Source organism: Panthera tigris, chromosome D3 (assembly GCF_018350195.1).
Source record: "Panthera tigris isolate Pti1 chromosome D3, P.tigris_Pti1_mat1.1, whole genome shotgun sequence".
Classification (NCBI taxonomy): Eukaryota; Metazoa; Chordata; class Mammalia; order Carnivora; family Felidae; genus Panthera; species Panthera tigris.
Genome location: NC_056671.1, coordinates 65,819,217 through 65,836,205, shown reverse-complemented (window position 1 = coordinate 65,836,205; position 16,989 = coordinate 65,819,217). Strand labels below are relative to the sequence as shown.

General features: G+C 44.8%; 1 protein-coding gene across 4 annotated transcripts in view; it reads left to right on the top strand.

The window, feature by feature from the left end:
- Positions 1-16,969, top strand: part of EPG5 (ectopic P-granules autophagy protein 5 homolog) — a 116,976-nt gene extending 100,007 nt beyond the window's left edge. For 3 of the 4 annotated variants that reach the window (XM_042962306.1, XM_042962304.1, XM_007080571.3), the window contains exons 40-44: positions 6,300-6,542; positions 7,806-8,022; positions 8,201-8,416; positions 9,990-10,104; positions 12,326-16,969. In XM_042962306.1, the coding sequence (XP_042818240.1) occupies positions 6,300-6,542; positions 7,806-8,022; positions 8,201-8,416; positions 9,990-10,104; positions 12,326-12,508 (974 nt within the window). In that variant the 3' untranslated portion in view covers positions 12,509-16,969. The remainder of the gene's footprint in view (positions 1-6,299; positions 6,543-7,805; positions 8,023-8,200; positions 8,417-9,989; positions 10,105-12,325) is intronic. The other variant, XM_042962305.1, reaches the window with a different exon arrangement.
- The last annotated feature ends 20 nt before the right edge of the window (positions 16,970-16,989 follow it).

Below are 16,989 nucleotides of genomic sequence, written 5' to 3'. Positions count from 1 at the left end.
CATGGAAAATCTTAGAAGTCAGGACCTAAGTGGAGGAGGAACCTGCAAAGGTAATTGGAGTGCCGAGGCTGGCTTTCCCCATGAAGGCTTTTGTGGAACCTTCTTAGACTGGGTGGAGACACTAAAGCCTGGGGCCTGCTAGTAATGGGATCCTAAAAGGAGCTCCTGTGCATCACCCACAGGATGGCATCTTCAGGACAAGGGTAGCTAGAGCTTAACCTGCTCCTGGGAGAGGAGGGCAAAGACAGTGGTACGTTTGACCTGGGTGTTGGGGCACTTGTCTGTGTGGTGGGCAAAGAGCTACGTCTTTTTGAAAATTAGTAAGTATAAGTTGAAGCACATCTTTGAATTTGAAGCACAAATTCCCGCTACCTAGACTGTCAAGAGAAAAATTCCTGTATGTGGAAATTGAGTTCAAGTTGTTCTGGGTTGGCAGTGCCATTAGATGCCTGGTACAAAGCAACCACAGAGCCACTTTGCAGAAACCTGTCTTCAACTCTGGCCTCAGAGTTCCAAGGAATATGAAATCCTAGTGGAAAAAAAAGTCATAAAACACATAAGGAAACAAGGCCCCACAAGCAAGTCAGCAGAAAATGACAGTAGACTCACACATATAAAGACTTAAGACACTGGAATAATTAGCACAGTAAACTAGTATTTTTAATCTATTTGATGAAATAAAAGATTTGAAAATGTCAGTAAGGAGCAAGAAATTATAGAAATATACAGCTTTGAGAGAGAATCAGATATTCTAGAAATGAAAATATAAAAATTGTGATAAAAACTTGGTAGGCTCAACTCATCTGAAGAGAAAATTAGTAAGCCGGAAAACGAATATGAAGACAATGTCCAGAATGCAGAACAGACAGAGAAAGAATGTTGAAGTGAGGTTAGAGGGCATGGAGGATAGGCCGAGAAGATTTACCACATATCCAGTCACCCAGTCAGAATTCCAAGAGAAGAGGACAGAACTGGGGGGAGGCAGTAAGGAGCTGGAGAGATAGCAGGGCTGAGAATTTTCCAGGGCTGATGAACGGAACACTCCTCGGATTCAGTAAACGCATCAAATCTCAAGAAGGTTGGAGAGAAATTGACATCTGTACACACTGTGGTGACACTGCAGAGGTACCAGGGACAAAGGAAACAACTTTCACATGAAGGAAGGAAGGACAGATGGGTGGACACATTCAAAGGAACAACATTTGCACTGACCGCCGATTTCTCAGTAGCAACAAAGGAAGCTAAGACAGTGGAGCAACTCGAGTGTGCTCTGAGAAAATGACCGTGACCTGGAACTGTCACCTTAGAGATACAGTCTTCAAGGGTAAGGATAAAATAAAGATATTTTCACTGACAATGGAGAGTGTCCCAAAGACATCACTAAAGGCAGTCTTGAAGCATGTTCTTTAGGTAGAAGAGTCATCACGAATAAAAAGGATTGGATTGCAAGAAGGAAAAGTAAGCAAAGTGGTAAAATGTGGTTAATATGAACATAAACTGCCTGTGTAAAGCTACAGTCAGCATGCATTTAGGGGCTTAAAAAGCAAAAGCTAAAATTAAACTATATGACCACAAGTGCATAGAAGTGAGGAAGGAGGTTGAGTTAAAAGCGTTCTAAAGTTTTAGTATTGTTCAAAAGGGTCAACAAATTGATTAAATTTATACCTTGATGAAATGTGAATGTTGACATTTCTCAGATGTTCACTAAAAGAATAGAAATAAAATGTATAATTGCCAAGTTAGTGGAAGGAGATAAAAAGGAATGGCCAAAATGCATTTAGTCCAAAGAAGGCAAGAAAAGAAGCTTGGAGAAGGTGAGAAAAATAACCAAAACGAGGTGGTAGAGTTTACGTCCGTAAATGTTAATGGACTGTTTAAAAGACAGAGTTTGTCAGACTGGATTAATAATGCACAACATCCAGCTCTAAGCTGTTTATAAAAAGTACATACAAAGCATAGGCTATACAAAGCCTTCTAGAAGGCAGTCATAGTGGGAAGTTACTAAAATAGAAAGCTGGCATAGCTTTCATATTAGACAGATAGATAGGACTATATGGCAGAAAGCATTACAGAGCCAGAGCGTTACAGAGCACCCAGATGATCTCTAGGGTGTTTTCCTGCCTTGAAGTTGCATGACAGAAAAAAAATAAATAAATAAAAAGCGTTAATAGAGATAGAATCATTGGAAATTGATAAAAGTTTTCATATACCAGGAAGATACAATAATGATAAATGTATTTGTACCTAATAACACAGTAGCGACTACAAATACCTGAAGTGAAAATTGACAGAATTAGGAAGAGAAACGTGAAAGTCATTCACAGTAAGAGATGTGGCCACACTTCTGACAGTAATTAATTAAGGAAGGAAAATCAGTAAGGCTCTAGGAAGTCTGATGGCCCAGCTGGCTGTAGTGCCCATGTGGAGGAGATGTGCCCTGTAAATGCAGAACTCACGTGGTGTCAATCTTGCCCGGCACGGGTAAGGAACCTCACCACTTGTTCAGTAGAAAGTCAGTTTCCACCAATCCCAAAGGACTGGTGTGGAACAGACCACACACATTTTAACCACAGTGCAGTGAACCTAGGAATCAGTAGCAAAATATAATCGCGTGCTGGAATTAAGAAGCAAACTTTTAAATAACTGATGACCAAAGAAGCAATCATAATAGAAATTAAAAATATTTAGAACTGGATACAAAACCAGAATGCATCAAAACTTGTAGGATGCAGCTACAGTGGCACTTAATTGCTTGGCCTTAAATGCTTATATTAAAATTTTAAAAAGGTGAAGATTAGTAAGGTAAGGATCCAGCTTAAGAGGTTATAAAAAGAACAGCAAAATACAACTAAAGACTGTGGAAGGGAAGAAGTAATAATCCAGAGAAGATAAGTAGGAAGAGACTGAGGATGAAGAACAATGAAAGTGGCCAATACAGGCATAGGTGAATCTAAATGAAATGTGAGTGTCTAAAACAAGAATAACAGTAATGCCTCCCTGGGTCATGGCACTAGTAGGTTAATGACCTTGCATGGTCTGAGAGTCAGTTAACATCAGACTTTGAAAACTCAAGAATGCACGTGTCATTTGTAAGATAACCACCATAAGAATGTTGAGTGTTTAACTTACAGACGAAAAGAGAAAAAGTACAATAAGAAATAATGAAAAGAAGTAAAAGAGAGAAAAAGGAATTTGGAATAGGAGGAATAAAGAGAAGATATATCAAAAGATAGTAGATTTAGACCCCATTATGTCAGTAATTACATTAAATATGAATGACTAAAATTGTCACACCGAATAAAGGAAGGAAGAAAAAGATGACCCACTGGAAAAAAATAAACAAAGACCCTTGAATTGACACTCCACAAAAGAGAATATCTAAATGACCAGTGTATCTACAAAAAGGTGCTAAACGTTGTTAATAATCAGGGAAAATACCGGGGTGCCTGGGTGGCTCAGTCGGGTAAGCATCCGACTCTTGGTTTCAGCTCAGGTCATGATCTCACAGCACGGGGCCTGCTTGGGATTCTCTCACTCTCCCACTCTCTCTGCCCCTCTCCCGTTTATTCACACATGCATGAGCACTCGTGTACTGATCAGAGTACTCGTGTACTGCTGATCACAGAGTATATTGGTACAACCTTTTTTAGAAGTTTGCTATGATCTACTGGTTTGCATATCTTACGACTCAGAATTCTGCTCCTAGAATGTTCTAAAAGAAATGCACCTGTGCCCTGGGAAATATGAACAACAGTGTCTGTAGCTATGCATCTAAGGGGGTCCAAAACCGAAAAGAGCCCATTTGTTCAGTAGAAAGGACAAATTGTTGTATATTTGTATAGTAGAATACAACAGTGAAAATCTGCCACACCATGGGTGAATCTCACAAACTTTTTAATATTTACTTAAATACTGTTTGAGAATAGGTGATTGTAGTATACTATGCTGGGAAGCATAGTCATTTAAAGCTGATGTCACTGCATAGATTGGAATTGGTGAATAAGAAATCAGTTGAAATTTCTTGAACATATCTGCAATATAGATTTACCATATAGGTCATGTAATATGGTAGTCAAAAACAGAGATTCTGGAACCAAACTGCCTGCTTTATCCACTTGCTAACTATGTGATCTTGTAGAAGTTGTGTAACTTCATCTGCAGACTGGGCATAATAATCGTACCTGTCTCATGTGGATAGTGTAAGCACGGAATGAGTGTATGCCTGGAGCTGTAGCATCAGCCTGGCAAGTCAGTAACTCAGTGAATGTTAAAAAAGGAAAGAAAAGAAAATTACCAGACAGTACTGGAGAGGCTGTTTTAGAATTGATCAAATGGGCTTAGGCCCTGAAGATTAGCTAATAGCTGGCCAAGCACAGGAGAGGAGGGCTTTCTAGAAAGATCTTAATCAGAAGAGTGATGGGATCAGATCTGGTTTTTCAGAAAACATTTGTTGGCTGTGTTGATGATGCATAGGGAGAGGCAAGGGTGGGATCTACTAGGAAGTTTATTGTAGTAGTTTTTTGTTCCTGTGAGTCATAATTAAAAGGCAGATTCAAATTAAAATTGCTATTGGACTGAAATTCATAGATAATGCCTTAATAAAGAATATCTGTGGGGTGCCTGGGTGGCTCAGTTAAGCGTCCAACTCTTTTTTTTTTTTTTTTTTTTTTTTTAACGTTTATTTATTTTTGAGACAGAGAGAGACAGAGCATGAACAGGGGAGGGGCAGAGAGAGAGGGAGACACAGAATCTGAAACAGGCTCCAGGCTCTGAGCCGTCAGCACAGAGCCTGACGCGGGGCTCGAACTCACGAACTGCGAGATCATGACCTGAGCCGAAGTCGGCCGCTTAACCGACTGAGCCACCCAGGCACCCCCAAGCGTCCAACTCTTGATTTCAGCTCAGGTCACGATCTCATGGTTCACGAGAGCCCTGCGTCAGGCTCCACGCTGTCAGATTCTGACAGCTAGGGATTCTGTTTCCTTCTCTCTCTGCCCCTCCCCCGCTCGTGCTTGCTCACTCACTCTCAAAATAAATAACCTTAAAAAAAAGAATATCTCTACCCATAGAAATACATGAAAAAATAGGTATTCATATATAGTGTGTTTCTAAAACCTTTCTTTTTGAAGTCCTTGCTTGATAATAAGTAGGAGTGTTGTTGTTTTTTTAATGTTTATTTATTTTTGAGAGAGAGGGAGTGAGCAGGGAGGAGGAGAGAGAGAGGGAGAAAGAATCCAAGCCGGCTCCACGCTATCAGCACAGAGCCTGATGCAGGGCTTGAACTCATGAACTATGAGATTGTGACCTGAGCCGAAATCAAAAGTCAGACGCCCAACCTGACTTGCCACCCAGGTGCCCTGATAAGAAGTAGGTCTTATGGTAACATTAAGTTAGGGTTTATCCAACACTTGTGAGTGGGTGAGTTTGGTTTGATAGGTGTGATGAGTAAGACCAAGACTCCCCTACTTTCATTGATGTGAGTACCGAAGCCTTGTGATAAGAAAGCCCCAGTTCTAGTTCAGTAAGAATTTTTACCTAACTCAAGGAGAGCTAGAAGGAGCTGGCAACAACCGTGGCCTGTTGGATTGTCTTTTCTATGAACTCCCGGTGAAATGTTTTCTATTTGGGGATGTGAAGAAGGAATCCACCTCAATAACGTTTTGCAGTTCTCTTGTAGAATGAATTTGCTTTTTCTCGTTCTCTGTTCTCTTTTCATCTCAATTTTTTGGAAAGACCCATTATATTGCCTGTCTGTCCACTCTTCTTACTGAAAAAACAAAGAAAGAAATAAAAACTGCTTAAGTGAGGAGTTCTTTTGAAAAGGTTTAAAAAGGTTTTTCTTTTCCTTACTTTTATATTTAGTTTTAAGGAATAACCTCTGTTCCTTGTAAATCACTCCAGAATATCTACAGCTTTGGCACTGGTGAGTGGAGGTACTGTTTCTAGACAGTTTACCAGGTGGCTTTTGAGATCTGTGAGCAAAGTCTGGACGATAAAGTCTAAGTAAGCATGTTCTGATAAATAATTTAGTCTTTTACCAGCTTGATGTCTATTTATTGAAGTATAGCTCAGCCGCCTCCCGTGACCAGGGATCTCTCAGTGGTTCCTCCTTTGCCCTTACGAAGTACTGATGTGCTGCATCCTGTCCTTAAAAGCTACACCCCATGCAGAGTGTTCCTTCTGGTCCTTCAAGATCAGTGACCAGAACTGTAAAGTGTGCCCCGGAGTGTGGCCAAGATCGGGTACATTGACATCTCCATTCCTGCAGCCACTCACGATGTGTCTGTGCTCCCCTGCAGACATGGACAGCCAGACCCGCCACATGGCGCTCAGCAGCCTCTTTATGGAAGTCCTGATGATGATGAACAACGCAACTATTCCAACGGCAGAGTTCCTCCGGGGCAGTGTCCGCGCCTGGATTGGGCAGAAAGTGCACGGGCTGGTGGTCCTGCCTCTCTTAACAGCAGCCTGTCAGAGCCTGGCTTCTGTCCGCCACATGGCTGAGACGACGGAAGCCTGCATCACTGCCTACTTCAACGAAGGTACGAGGCTCTCTTTAGGATGGTCTTTTCCAGGGGAGAGTAAAGCTTTCTCAGAAAGATGTACCTTTCTGGACCCTTCCAGTGAGCGATTTGTTTGTTAATGTAGCTGATGTTTCACAATGTATTTTGTATTGTCCACAAAGATCTGCAGTTAGTGTGAGAACCTATGGCCCGTGCTGTTAGTACAGTCCTGTTTCAGTGGAGGGAACCTCCAATTCATTTTACAGTGGTTTTGGAGGTCAGACCGGCTCTTTTATGGGAGGCAGGTCATGTAAAGTCACAGGCCTAGCCATGATCTTCCAAAGAAATGCTATAAACCAGAATCTTTATAAGACCCACTGTGTTAATATTCTTTAGTTTTGTCACTTTTTAAAATGAGTTTTCATGTGTGTCTTTTATTGCTTCTTGTCACATCTTTTACACTATTACAAAGAGATCAAAGCCCACCCCCCCCCCCCCCCCACCTTTTAAAAATCATTCTTATTCCCTAACCTCCCTCTAAACTCGATTCTGGAAACATTGTGGTCTGGTTAAGAAGAATTGCTCGGATGAACATTCTCAGCTGTGATACCCAGATACACATCATTGTGCACACAGTAGGAGAGAAGGAAGGGTGTTAGAGCAAGAAGGCCGGGAAGTGCCCGTCACCTGCTGCTGCCCTTCCTTGACAACCCATGAACAATGCATGTCCCTGTGTCCCCCCATGGAAGGTGCTGCACATGTCACCATCTCCCCACTGTCATTCCCCCAAAGAATTGAGAACCACTAAGATAACACTCCTGCTTCAAATTCATTCGGGTTGCTAAAATCAAAAAATTTTTTTTCACTTTGTGAAACAGTTTTAAGGATTTCTGTTGAGGTATGAGTCAAACCAAGCCCTGAAAAGTAGAAATACTTCTGTCAAATAGAGTAATAATAATTTCCTTGAGAAAAGCATATTCACAACCCACTTAAAAGGTATTAGATGAAGTTAAAACCCTTAGGTGACTTGGACAGGCAGTATCTACCTGTGATTTTAAGGTATTAAAAGGGAGAGAAGGGTGATTCTGACCTCTTGCCCTCTAGCCGTGGATGGGCACTTAGCGTGAGGACTTCCCAGTCTATGCCATGAGGCACGTTTCACTTGTGTGGCCTCCAGGGCCCACGCCGGCTTGACATGAAGCCTAAAGTGAAGAGGCCCATTCCAGCAGGTAAATAATTTCATTCTTGTTTTCATCTTGCTATCTTTCCTTGGTTTTTTTTGTTTTTTTTTTTTTTTTTCAGGCTCCCTCAGTCAGAATTTAGGATGGGGCCCCATTCTGGTGTCCCTCCAAGTTCCGGAGCTCACCATAGAAGAATTTCTGCAGGAGTGCCTGTCCCTCGGCAGCTACCTGACTCTCTATGTCTACTTGCTACAGTGTTTAAACAGCGAACAGACTTTAAGGAACGAAATGAAAGTGCTTCTCACCCTGAGCAGGTGGTTGGAGCAGGTGTACCCCGGGTATGTTGGCCCTGTGGCTGCTCTGTCCCTGTCGCTGTGTTAACACGCTGGGCTGTCAGCCAAAGCTTTGAAAGTACCAAGTGTCCCCCATACTTAAAATTCAAATGTGGAATTTCAATTAAACAGGAGCGGAAAGAAGCCACCTCTAATTGTGTTTTCCTCCTGGGCCTCCCCCCAGCTCCGTGCAGGAAGAGGCCAAGCTGTTTTTGTGGTGGCACCAAGTCCTGCAGCTGTCCCTGATTCAGACGGAACAGAGTGACTCGGTCCTGATAGAGTCTGTCGTTCGAATTCTGCTCATGCTTCAGAGCAGACAGAGCCAGCTGGCCGAGGAGAGGCTCAGCTCCGGGATTCTGGGGGCAATCGGGCTGGGCCGGAAGTCGCCCCTGTCCAACAGGTAAGCAGGCGCCTGCCACTGCTCTTCCCACTGGGCCTCAGCATCTGCCCCTGCTTGGGGACTGGGATACTTGAGTAGGCTTTTTGACTTCAGGGCTAGGTCCCCTCATAGATTAAGGGGGGAGAAAATCAGCTTGATTACATCTTTATATATTACAAAACATGTTTATTTTTTGTAAACAACTTTGTTTTCACATTTAAAGAATGTTTTCTTAGTAATATCTCTCGTTGTATTTTGACTGTGTAACCTGACCACACTACTGATTTCTTTCTGGCTTTGAGCCAGCGATGGTGTGTAAAGTTAGGTTATAATACCCCAGTTAGTTGCTTCACTGCCTGTACTTTGTCAGGGCAGCGCAGGCCCATGAGGGACTCAGTCTCCTGGAACTGTGAATCGCGATGAGTTCAAGTCAACTGATGAGAGGGATAAGTAATGAGAAACAAGTCTAAGTTTTTGTTGCTGAAAATTGTAAGGCATGGAAGAATTTGCCACTGGCCTCCAATTTTTATCTCCCTTATTGGCATAGTGGTTTTCTTCCCTAGCCTTTATCAGGGTTGAAAAGAGTTCTGCCATTGTGATGTCAGCATTCTTGTAGAATAGCCCATTGCAACTTCGGGAATCAGTCCAGACCAGGTCACATCATGTGTCTTTGTTTGTGGTAGAATTTAGCAGGAGTATGTGACTTTGATTTACCTAAATTGTGGAAGACTACACATAACGTAAAATTTATTACGGTAACTCTTTTAAACTATACAATTCAGCGGCGTTTAATACATTGACAGTGTTATTGTACTCATTGCCACTGTCTAGTTCAGACATGTTTCTGTCTTCCCAACAGGAAATCCCATACTCGTTAGACAGTTAACTCCCTATGTCCCTCTCCCCTGAGTCTCTGGCAGCCACTAAGTGACCTTCTGACTTTATTATATCTTTTCTGGACATCTCATAGAAATGGAATCATATACTGTGTGGCCTCTTGTGTCTGGCTTCTGTGACTTCACCTGAAGTTGCAAGACTCACCCATGTTTAATCATTAATCAGTACCTCACTCCTTTTTATGGCTGAGTAATAGTCAGCCATGTGGATGTGGTATGGATGTATCACATTTTGTTTATCCATTCATCGGTGGATAGACATTTGGGTTTTTACACTTTTTGGCTGCTGTGAAGTTTGTTAACAAATTTTTGTTGCACATGTTTTCCGTTCTTTTGAGTATGTGCCCAGGAGTAGAATTGCTGGGTCATATGGTTTCTCTGTGCTTAAGTTACTGAGTAACTGCCCAAATCCATTTTCCTGCACCAGTTTTTACATTCACACCAGCAGTGCCTGAGGTTCCAGTTATTCTACATGTTTGCAACAGTCTGAATGTTGCTTACGTTTTTTGGGCAGTGATGATGGAAAGGAAGGTTAAGGCTCCTTCTTGGTCATACTTAATTAAGATTTTCCTGCAGAGGCTAGCAACAACGTTAGGTCTGAAATGTGTTTATCTTGTTTTTAAAGAGAAAATGTGGTATTTATTTTAAAATATTTACTTGAATCGTCATTTACTTCTGACCTCTCCCTGACGCCGAAGGTTCCGAGTGGTTGCTCGAGGTATGGCCGCCTTCCTTTCGGTTCAGGTTCCTTCCGAGGATCAGATCCGTTTGAAGCCTGGCTCTGAATTACATCTGACCCCAAAAGCTCAGCAGGTCAGTAAAAACAGCTTTACAGTTAAGGGTCGGAGTCTTTTCGGCGGGCCTTCCCGGGAGGCGAGGGGCGGCAGCCGTTGTCCTCACACACGGCGGCGTGGTTCGCTGTCGTAGCTCTGTGCTGTGCTCTGCATACTGCACGTGCCTGCCTCAGATTTTAAACCAGTTTTTGTAGGTGCGTGCCTAGAGCACTGGAAGTGCCGTTGTAGAAAAAGCAAGGCCATGGGCAAGCCAGCCGGTCCAGGGTCGAATTGGTTCTGCTGAATAGGATTGTGACCACGTGCTGGGGGCCGGGGACTGGCACAGAAGATGGGGCCACAGGAGACTGACTAGGTTAGTTGAGCTTTAACTTGGAACCAAGGAAGTCGTTCTGATTTTGTGAGTCTGGGGGCTGACCCCTGTTGGCTGATGTGGGAATAACCAAAAAACATGGACACAGTGGCAGCTGTGAGAAATTATAGTTTGTTCTAAAAACGTGGGAGGCCACATGACAGTGGTCCTGTCCTCATAGGTATTTTCACCTGTAAACAGGCTGGCCGTGTACAGAGGGGTCTCCTGTAAAACAGTGGCCAGCATTCCCGAGTGCTCACCGGAGGCACTGTTGTGAGTTTTAACTCACTTGATATTAATGAGTTAACGTTTTAGCTCATTTAATCCTCACAAGAACCCTGTGCTGTAGGAGCTGCTGTTATCCTGGTTGTGTGCTGAGGAAGTGGGGCCGAGAGGGGCGGGGCTCAGTGACTTGTAAGTGCCGGCTGGGGCCTCGCCCCCTCTGCGCTCTGCAGTTCTGTGTCGGGTGGGCGCTCGCACCCCTTGCTCTTCGTCCTTTGTGGCCTTGTGATGTCCAAGCCGGCCACGTGCAGGGCGATCTCTGGGTTATTAAGAGCAAGCATCCAGCGATCCAGGCAGCAGGTTCTTCACAGGCTTCTTGGTTTATACAGTACCCGATACTTGTCGCCAATTGACCTGACAACTGCCGTTTGAGTCCCTAATGTCATATATGAGCCGTGTAGAAACTGCCACACGTGGGCAGGAAATTCTCCTGAGGGCCGATTGTGAAGTGGGCGCGACACCCACGTATATTCGAGAAGTCTGATGCTCTCCTGTGGCTACCAGGTCTCCCGGGCCTTGCCTCTCCACCTTCATTCCCTTATGTGATGACTCCTGCCTGCCCCCCATTGATGCCTGTTCTCAGATTGAACTTCCTCCACCCAGCAGTCAGGTTGGGAGCTACATCCCTTCAGTTGTTCATTTTTGGCTCTGAGACTTCTGTCTTCAATCCCCTGGCAGTTTATTTCTAAGCTGCCAAATTATTTACCATCCTCAACGACTTCTCCACCCTTGTTTACTGACCTGAGCATTGATCTGCATTTGATCTGCATTCTCTCGTGCGGTGGCCCCCATATCTGAGAGGGGAAGGTGAGGGGTAGTCTGTGGTCACGTTCAGAATCCTGGGGGTGGATGACCGGTGTCGCTGGAGAACAAAGCTCTCCCACACCAAGAACCACTGTTCTGATTTTGTTTTGATTTTGTTGACATACAGTCTTCTTCTCCTTTCCTACTATGAAGGAAAGAAATGTTAAAATTGTGGAATTGAAGAATGTTTTTCTTTATTCCCGAAGAGAGGCATGGGAACACCTTCATTGTTTCTGATAGGCAAAGCCGAGGAGCTTGATCTGTACTTTATGCTTGTTGACCGATAGAATGATCTCACCCTCAGCAGCACTTAGGCACTGGTTTCTTTTGAATGCATATAAATAGATAGTTTAATATGACGTGATTTTGTAATCTAAGAACAAACCCAATAGCAAATCAAAATCTCACAGTAGCTGGTGCCTGGGACTTCGGCTTGGGTTCTAGGAGGAGAGGCAGCAGGAGATCGGTGGGGAGGGCTCTGTGCCAGCACTGGCGGGAAGGAGGATGAGGCAGTGGGCCAGCCTGGCCTGGCTGCCACAGTGGCTTTCTGCGGGGAAGGTTGGAGAAACAGCACAGCCAGGAGGAGGGAAGGCTGGGTGTGGAGGCTGCTGAAGCCAGAGAAGCTTGGGTGCTGGCTTCCTTCTGCTGTGGTTCATCAGTGCCTGCCTTTGGGACTTCTACTTCCGGTTCCCTAGGCTTCCCTGAGGCTCGCAGTTGCACCAGATGATGGCAGGTGTGCTGCACCTGCGGGGATCACGAACTGTACATCTGTGTGGTTAACCCTCCCATCTTCTGTGTCTTTCAGGCTCTGAATGCTCTTGAATCCTTGACATCAAGTAAGCAGTATGTTGAATACCAGGATCAGGTATCACAAGCTGCACAATTTATAAAGCATCCTGGCCATTGCCTCCAAGATGGGAAAAGTTTCCTGGCTCTTCTTGTTAACTGTCTGTATCCAGAAGTGCATTATTTGGACAACATACGATAGTAACACCGAGTCTCTCAAAAAAACCTGTTGCTGTTTATGTTTACATTTAACTTTGCTGTTGCACAAGTAACTTTGCTCAGTCTCACTGCAGAGCTCAGTTGGGCCAGTGAGTTCGTTGACTGAGAGGCAAGTCGGGAGGCACTAGATAATTCTGTTGTGCATGCGCATGTGTGTATGTCTTTGTGTGTGTGTGTGTGTGTGTGTGTGTGTGTGTGTGTGTGTGTGTGTGTGTGTGTTTTCTTAGTTCTTGAAACTTCCCAGGGCCTTTGTAGTTTTTGTGTTCACCCCACTGGAGAAAATGAGTCCCACTTGGGCACAGAGCCATTCAGCTGCTGGATCCCCAGTCACCTCACAGGACCCCCCCACGGGGCTCTGTTGTATGTCGCCATTTCTGTCTTCCCTGTTTTATTTAAATCTCAAGACTGCTGTGTCAGATCTAACTGCTTTGGGAATCATGTAGAACCCTCAGTTTTGAACCTCATTTGTGTTCTTTCAAAGTAAAACAAGCTTTGAAAACTTCTGCATTTCTCAAATGTGGGGAAATACACCAGCTTCAAAGTATTATTTCCCTCAAAATGGAGATAAGAATGCTGAATTAAAGTGAGGCATTGTCTGAAATGTGGCCACTTGATCCTTGATTGTAGCGGATGGCAGAGATGGTGACAAAGTCCATTTCCATCCAGCTGTGGTCCTCATGAAGAAGGAGATGTCCATGTAAACCGAGGGGGCACACAGGTAGCATGTGATGAGCAGACTGTGTACAGACGTGTTTCGTTTGATCCCCGTGGTGGAGAGGGTGGTCACTGTGGACATATGTGGACATAGTGTCAGGCCTACCCCAGCCCATTCCTGCATTCACACCGCTTCCTCAGCCCCCGTGGACATCAGAGTTTGCACCTCTTGATAGACAGCAGGTTTGAAATCTGAAGGCCTTGCTGTCTAGAGAGGGAGTCTGAGAACTTAATGCTCTGTGTTCTGCTTGTTTCTTCATTCCACATTTAAGCTCAAATGAAGTTAGACACTTGTCCGTGGAAACTTGACTTTTCCAGTAGCCATGTGCCTTGTGTTGTTGTTAACCGTTCACTCGCTACCAGAGCCTGTCTGCTGCCTTGCTCTGTGGCCAGCTTCTTGCTCTTGTCATTTCCACCCCCGGCATGAGCAGTTTGACTTCTGCCTTCCTAATTCTCTTGCCTCGAAATTGATTTTGTTCATTCAGCTTGCAGAATATGTCTTCTGTTCATGGATTAATTATAACCCAAGGATATTTATCTAACGGTGTCTGAACTGAGAGCCCTCAGCAGGGGGAGCAGGATAAAGGTTAATGGAGTGATAACCTCTCTTCAGATCTCCTCTTGGAGTGCTCACCCCAACATTTGGAAGTGTGCGGGAGCCTGTTCTCCCATTTTGAACTTGTTTAGTTGCACAGAACACATCTGCTCCACAGATCAAGATTATCCCTGTGAGCCTCCAAGGTTGTAGGCCACAAAGCATCCCTCTCAGAGGGCACGTCACAGGGCTCTCCTTGGTTTTGCTTTTCTCCATTTTCAAAATCAGTCAGCCTCCCTGTGCTGTGTTAAGAAAATGTCATAAGCTGTGGGCAGTTCAGTGGCCGATTTGGCAACAAAGATTTCATGACAGAAGTGTTTTGTGTGCTGTTTTCTGTGAGGAGGCTGTAATTATTGATCTCCTAGAATGTGAAAATTTTGAGTGACAGTCTACATTTTAAAGACAATTATGATTCATCTATTAATTTTCAAAGGTTTGTAATATTTATAATGTATTTGGTCTGTAAAAATTATAAAAAATAAAATCAGTCTTTGGTTGTAGCTGGCAAGAATATGAATTTTAGGGGTATTTCAGTTAAAGTTAATGCAGAATGTTATGCCCAATGTCCTCTGTTTTGATACTGGAACTTGATTATCAGAGATGGTTGGTGAAATACTTCCTCTCTGACTACTTTGTGCTTAACGGTGGAGGCCTCACTCACCCCATAGCCTCCTTGGAGCGTCTCGAGGCTGAGGAAGTGCTTTAAAGATGCTGAGATAGTTCAGAAGGGGGCAACACTGCTGTAGCCTTCTGGGGGCAGAACAGAACAGCCAGCCCTTGGCTTTCAGGAATGATGAGCCTTTGCTGCCCAAAACAGTCGGCCTCTCCGGAGAGCGCAGGGCCAGGTTCAGACACCCTTGCCTGCGGTGCCACATGTGATGCCTGGATCAAGCCAGACCAAGGCCGCCCCGCGCCGAGCGGTGTCGGAGGCGAGCTAGCACCGACCTTCCCTGCCTGTGCCCGTTGGTGGCACCTGGCTTGGACAGGGACATCGTGACAGGTGCCTCCCCTGCATCTGCACTCATCTCCCCACAGCTCACAGAGCTCGGGTCCGAGAGGCACGCTCGACCTCCCCCATGTCCTGGCTCCTGCGCCCGACTGGAACAAGGGGACAGGGCAGAAAGCTGGAAGGCACAGGCCGATGGGGAGGTTGTGCTGATATGTCCGCTCTGCCTGATGGAGGAGCCAGGACCCACCCGGCGTGATCCCAGAGCTCCTGGGCGCGCAGAGAACATCATGATCAGTTTGGGGCTCAGTCACATCTGCCCCCTGGGGTGGCCTGAGTCCCTCATTCTGAGGCCGGGCGAGCCTCTCCAGAAAATGAAAACCCCCCGAGTGGCCTCACTTCACCGTAACCAGCCCCATTCCTCCCGCTCAGTTACTAAAAGCACATCCAGGGGGCACAAGGTAGGGTGTTCAGTTCATGCCCTTTCTTTTGAATGAAGGTGATACACAGTTTTCTATTTGGTTTTTAATACTAAGATTAATGATTTCCTCTGGAGCAGGAAGCAAATGCTGTAGAATCATGACTTTTAAAGTTCATCTGGTCCCACTTCTCACTCAGCAGGGACCCCCAGCCCTGCTCTTCCAGCCAACCCCCTGCCTCTCCTCCGCCCTGTCCTGTGGCCAGGAGTCCTGCCCCTTGTGGACAAGCCCAGGTGGGCATTGGCTTTATGTTGTGCCAGAACTGGCCTGATGACATTGGTCACGGTTCGGCTGCAGCTGGCCAGGCCGGGGCTCCTCTGCTACTCTAACCGGTCTTCTAACATTTTCAGACCTCATCACCCCCCTGACCCCACCGGTCCACCTCTTAGTCTTCATGCTAAATGCTCAGTGCCTTTAGTTGGTCCTCTTCCCCCACGATGTCTGACAGGGCTGCTCTTTGGGGAAAGTGCCCAAGTTAGCCCATGTTACTCCAAAAGGGCCGTGTCCATGAATACCAGGGCCGGGGCTCAGGGACACAAACTTGAGGTGGCAGTCACCCGCAGACACCAAGAGAGTATGCTTCCTTCTGTTTTGTGCCCTTGGCCTGATCTCTGTCCCGGGCTTTGTCACACCAGTGTGGGCCAAGCAGTGACGTTGACCCCCTGGGACATGTGGATGGCATCGGCTCTCGGCGGCTGTGCCCTGTGGTTCGCACGTTCAGTTAGTGGCGAATTCAAACTCCACACCTTGGTTTAACATTAGTTGCTGCCCAAGATCAGTCTCATCGCCTGCCTGCATGATAAGCTAACAAATAAGGCGCTTTGAACGTATCCTTTAACACTGTCTGCTCTTCAGTCTGGACCAACTTCACGGCTTATTTTGAAGTAGTAGCTGAATTTTTTTCTGCTCAGTTAACTTTGTCTTACTAAACAAAACGAGGAGTCTAATGTTGGAAACAAACATGTTGCTTTTTTTTTTTTTTTTTTTTTTCAAGAGTATCCTCATACTGATCTTCCGTTTGAATCTGGGTTGAGCTGGATAAAGTTCTTGGCTCACAGCCAGGCGCTCTTACAGACCTTGTCCTGGTCCTTGGTGATCCCCACACATTATAGAGCCATCAAGTGTCCTGCAGAAGCTACAGCTGACACTTCTTCCAGTCTGGATAGGTTCCTGATTTTTGGTGACAATAACTTGAAAAAAATAAAACTGAACTACTGACCCTGTTTGGGGATAATGAAATCACTAAGGAATGAATGTTGTTTATTAAAACTTTTATTTTTTAATGTACAGATGTAATATCTCTCACTGAGCGCTGAAGGTTAGAATTTAGTTTTCCTTCAGTGGCTTAAAATCACTTACGTGGCAACAAATACTTCCTGAGTGTGTTTAACTCTTTCCTTCCCACATGTATAGTGTGGCCTTTAACAACCACATCTTACCCGGTCATTAAATGTGCAATATTCAACTTGTTGTTCATTGTTGAGCATTTTACACGCTTGTACAAAGATTGAGTTTTTATATAATGATGAGAAACAGAGAAATGCGAATGGGTTTAAGTAAAATCCTGCAAATAAACCAGAATTAAAATTGAATTTCCATGTGGTGGACACGTCTCGTTTTTGGCAGATTGGTTGGCAGGTCTTTTCATCCAGAAGTCACACTAAGAAAAATTTGGAATCAGAGAACTTGTAAGGGGTAGAATCTGTATTTTGTGACATGCCACCACATGA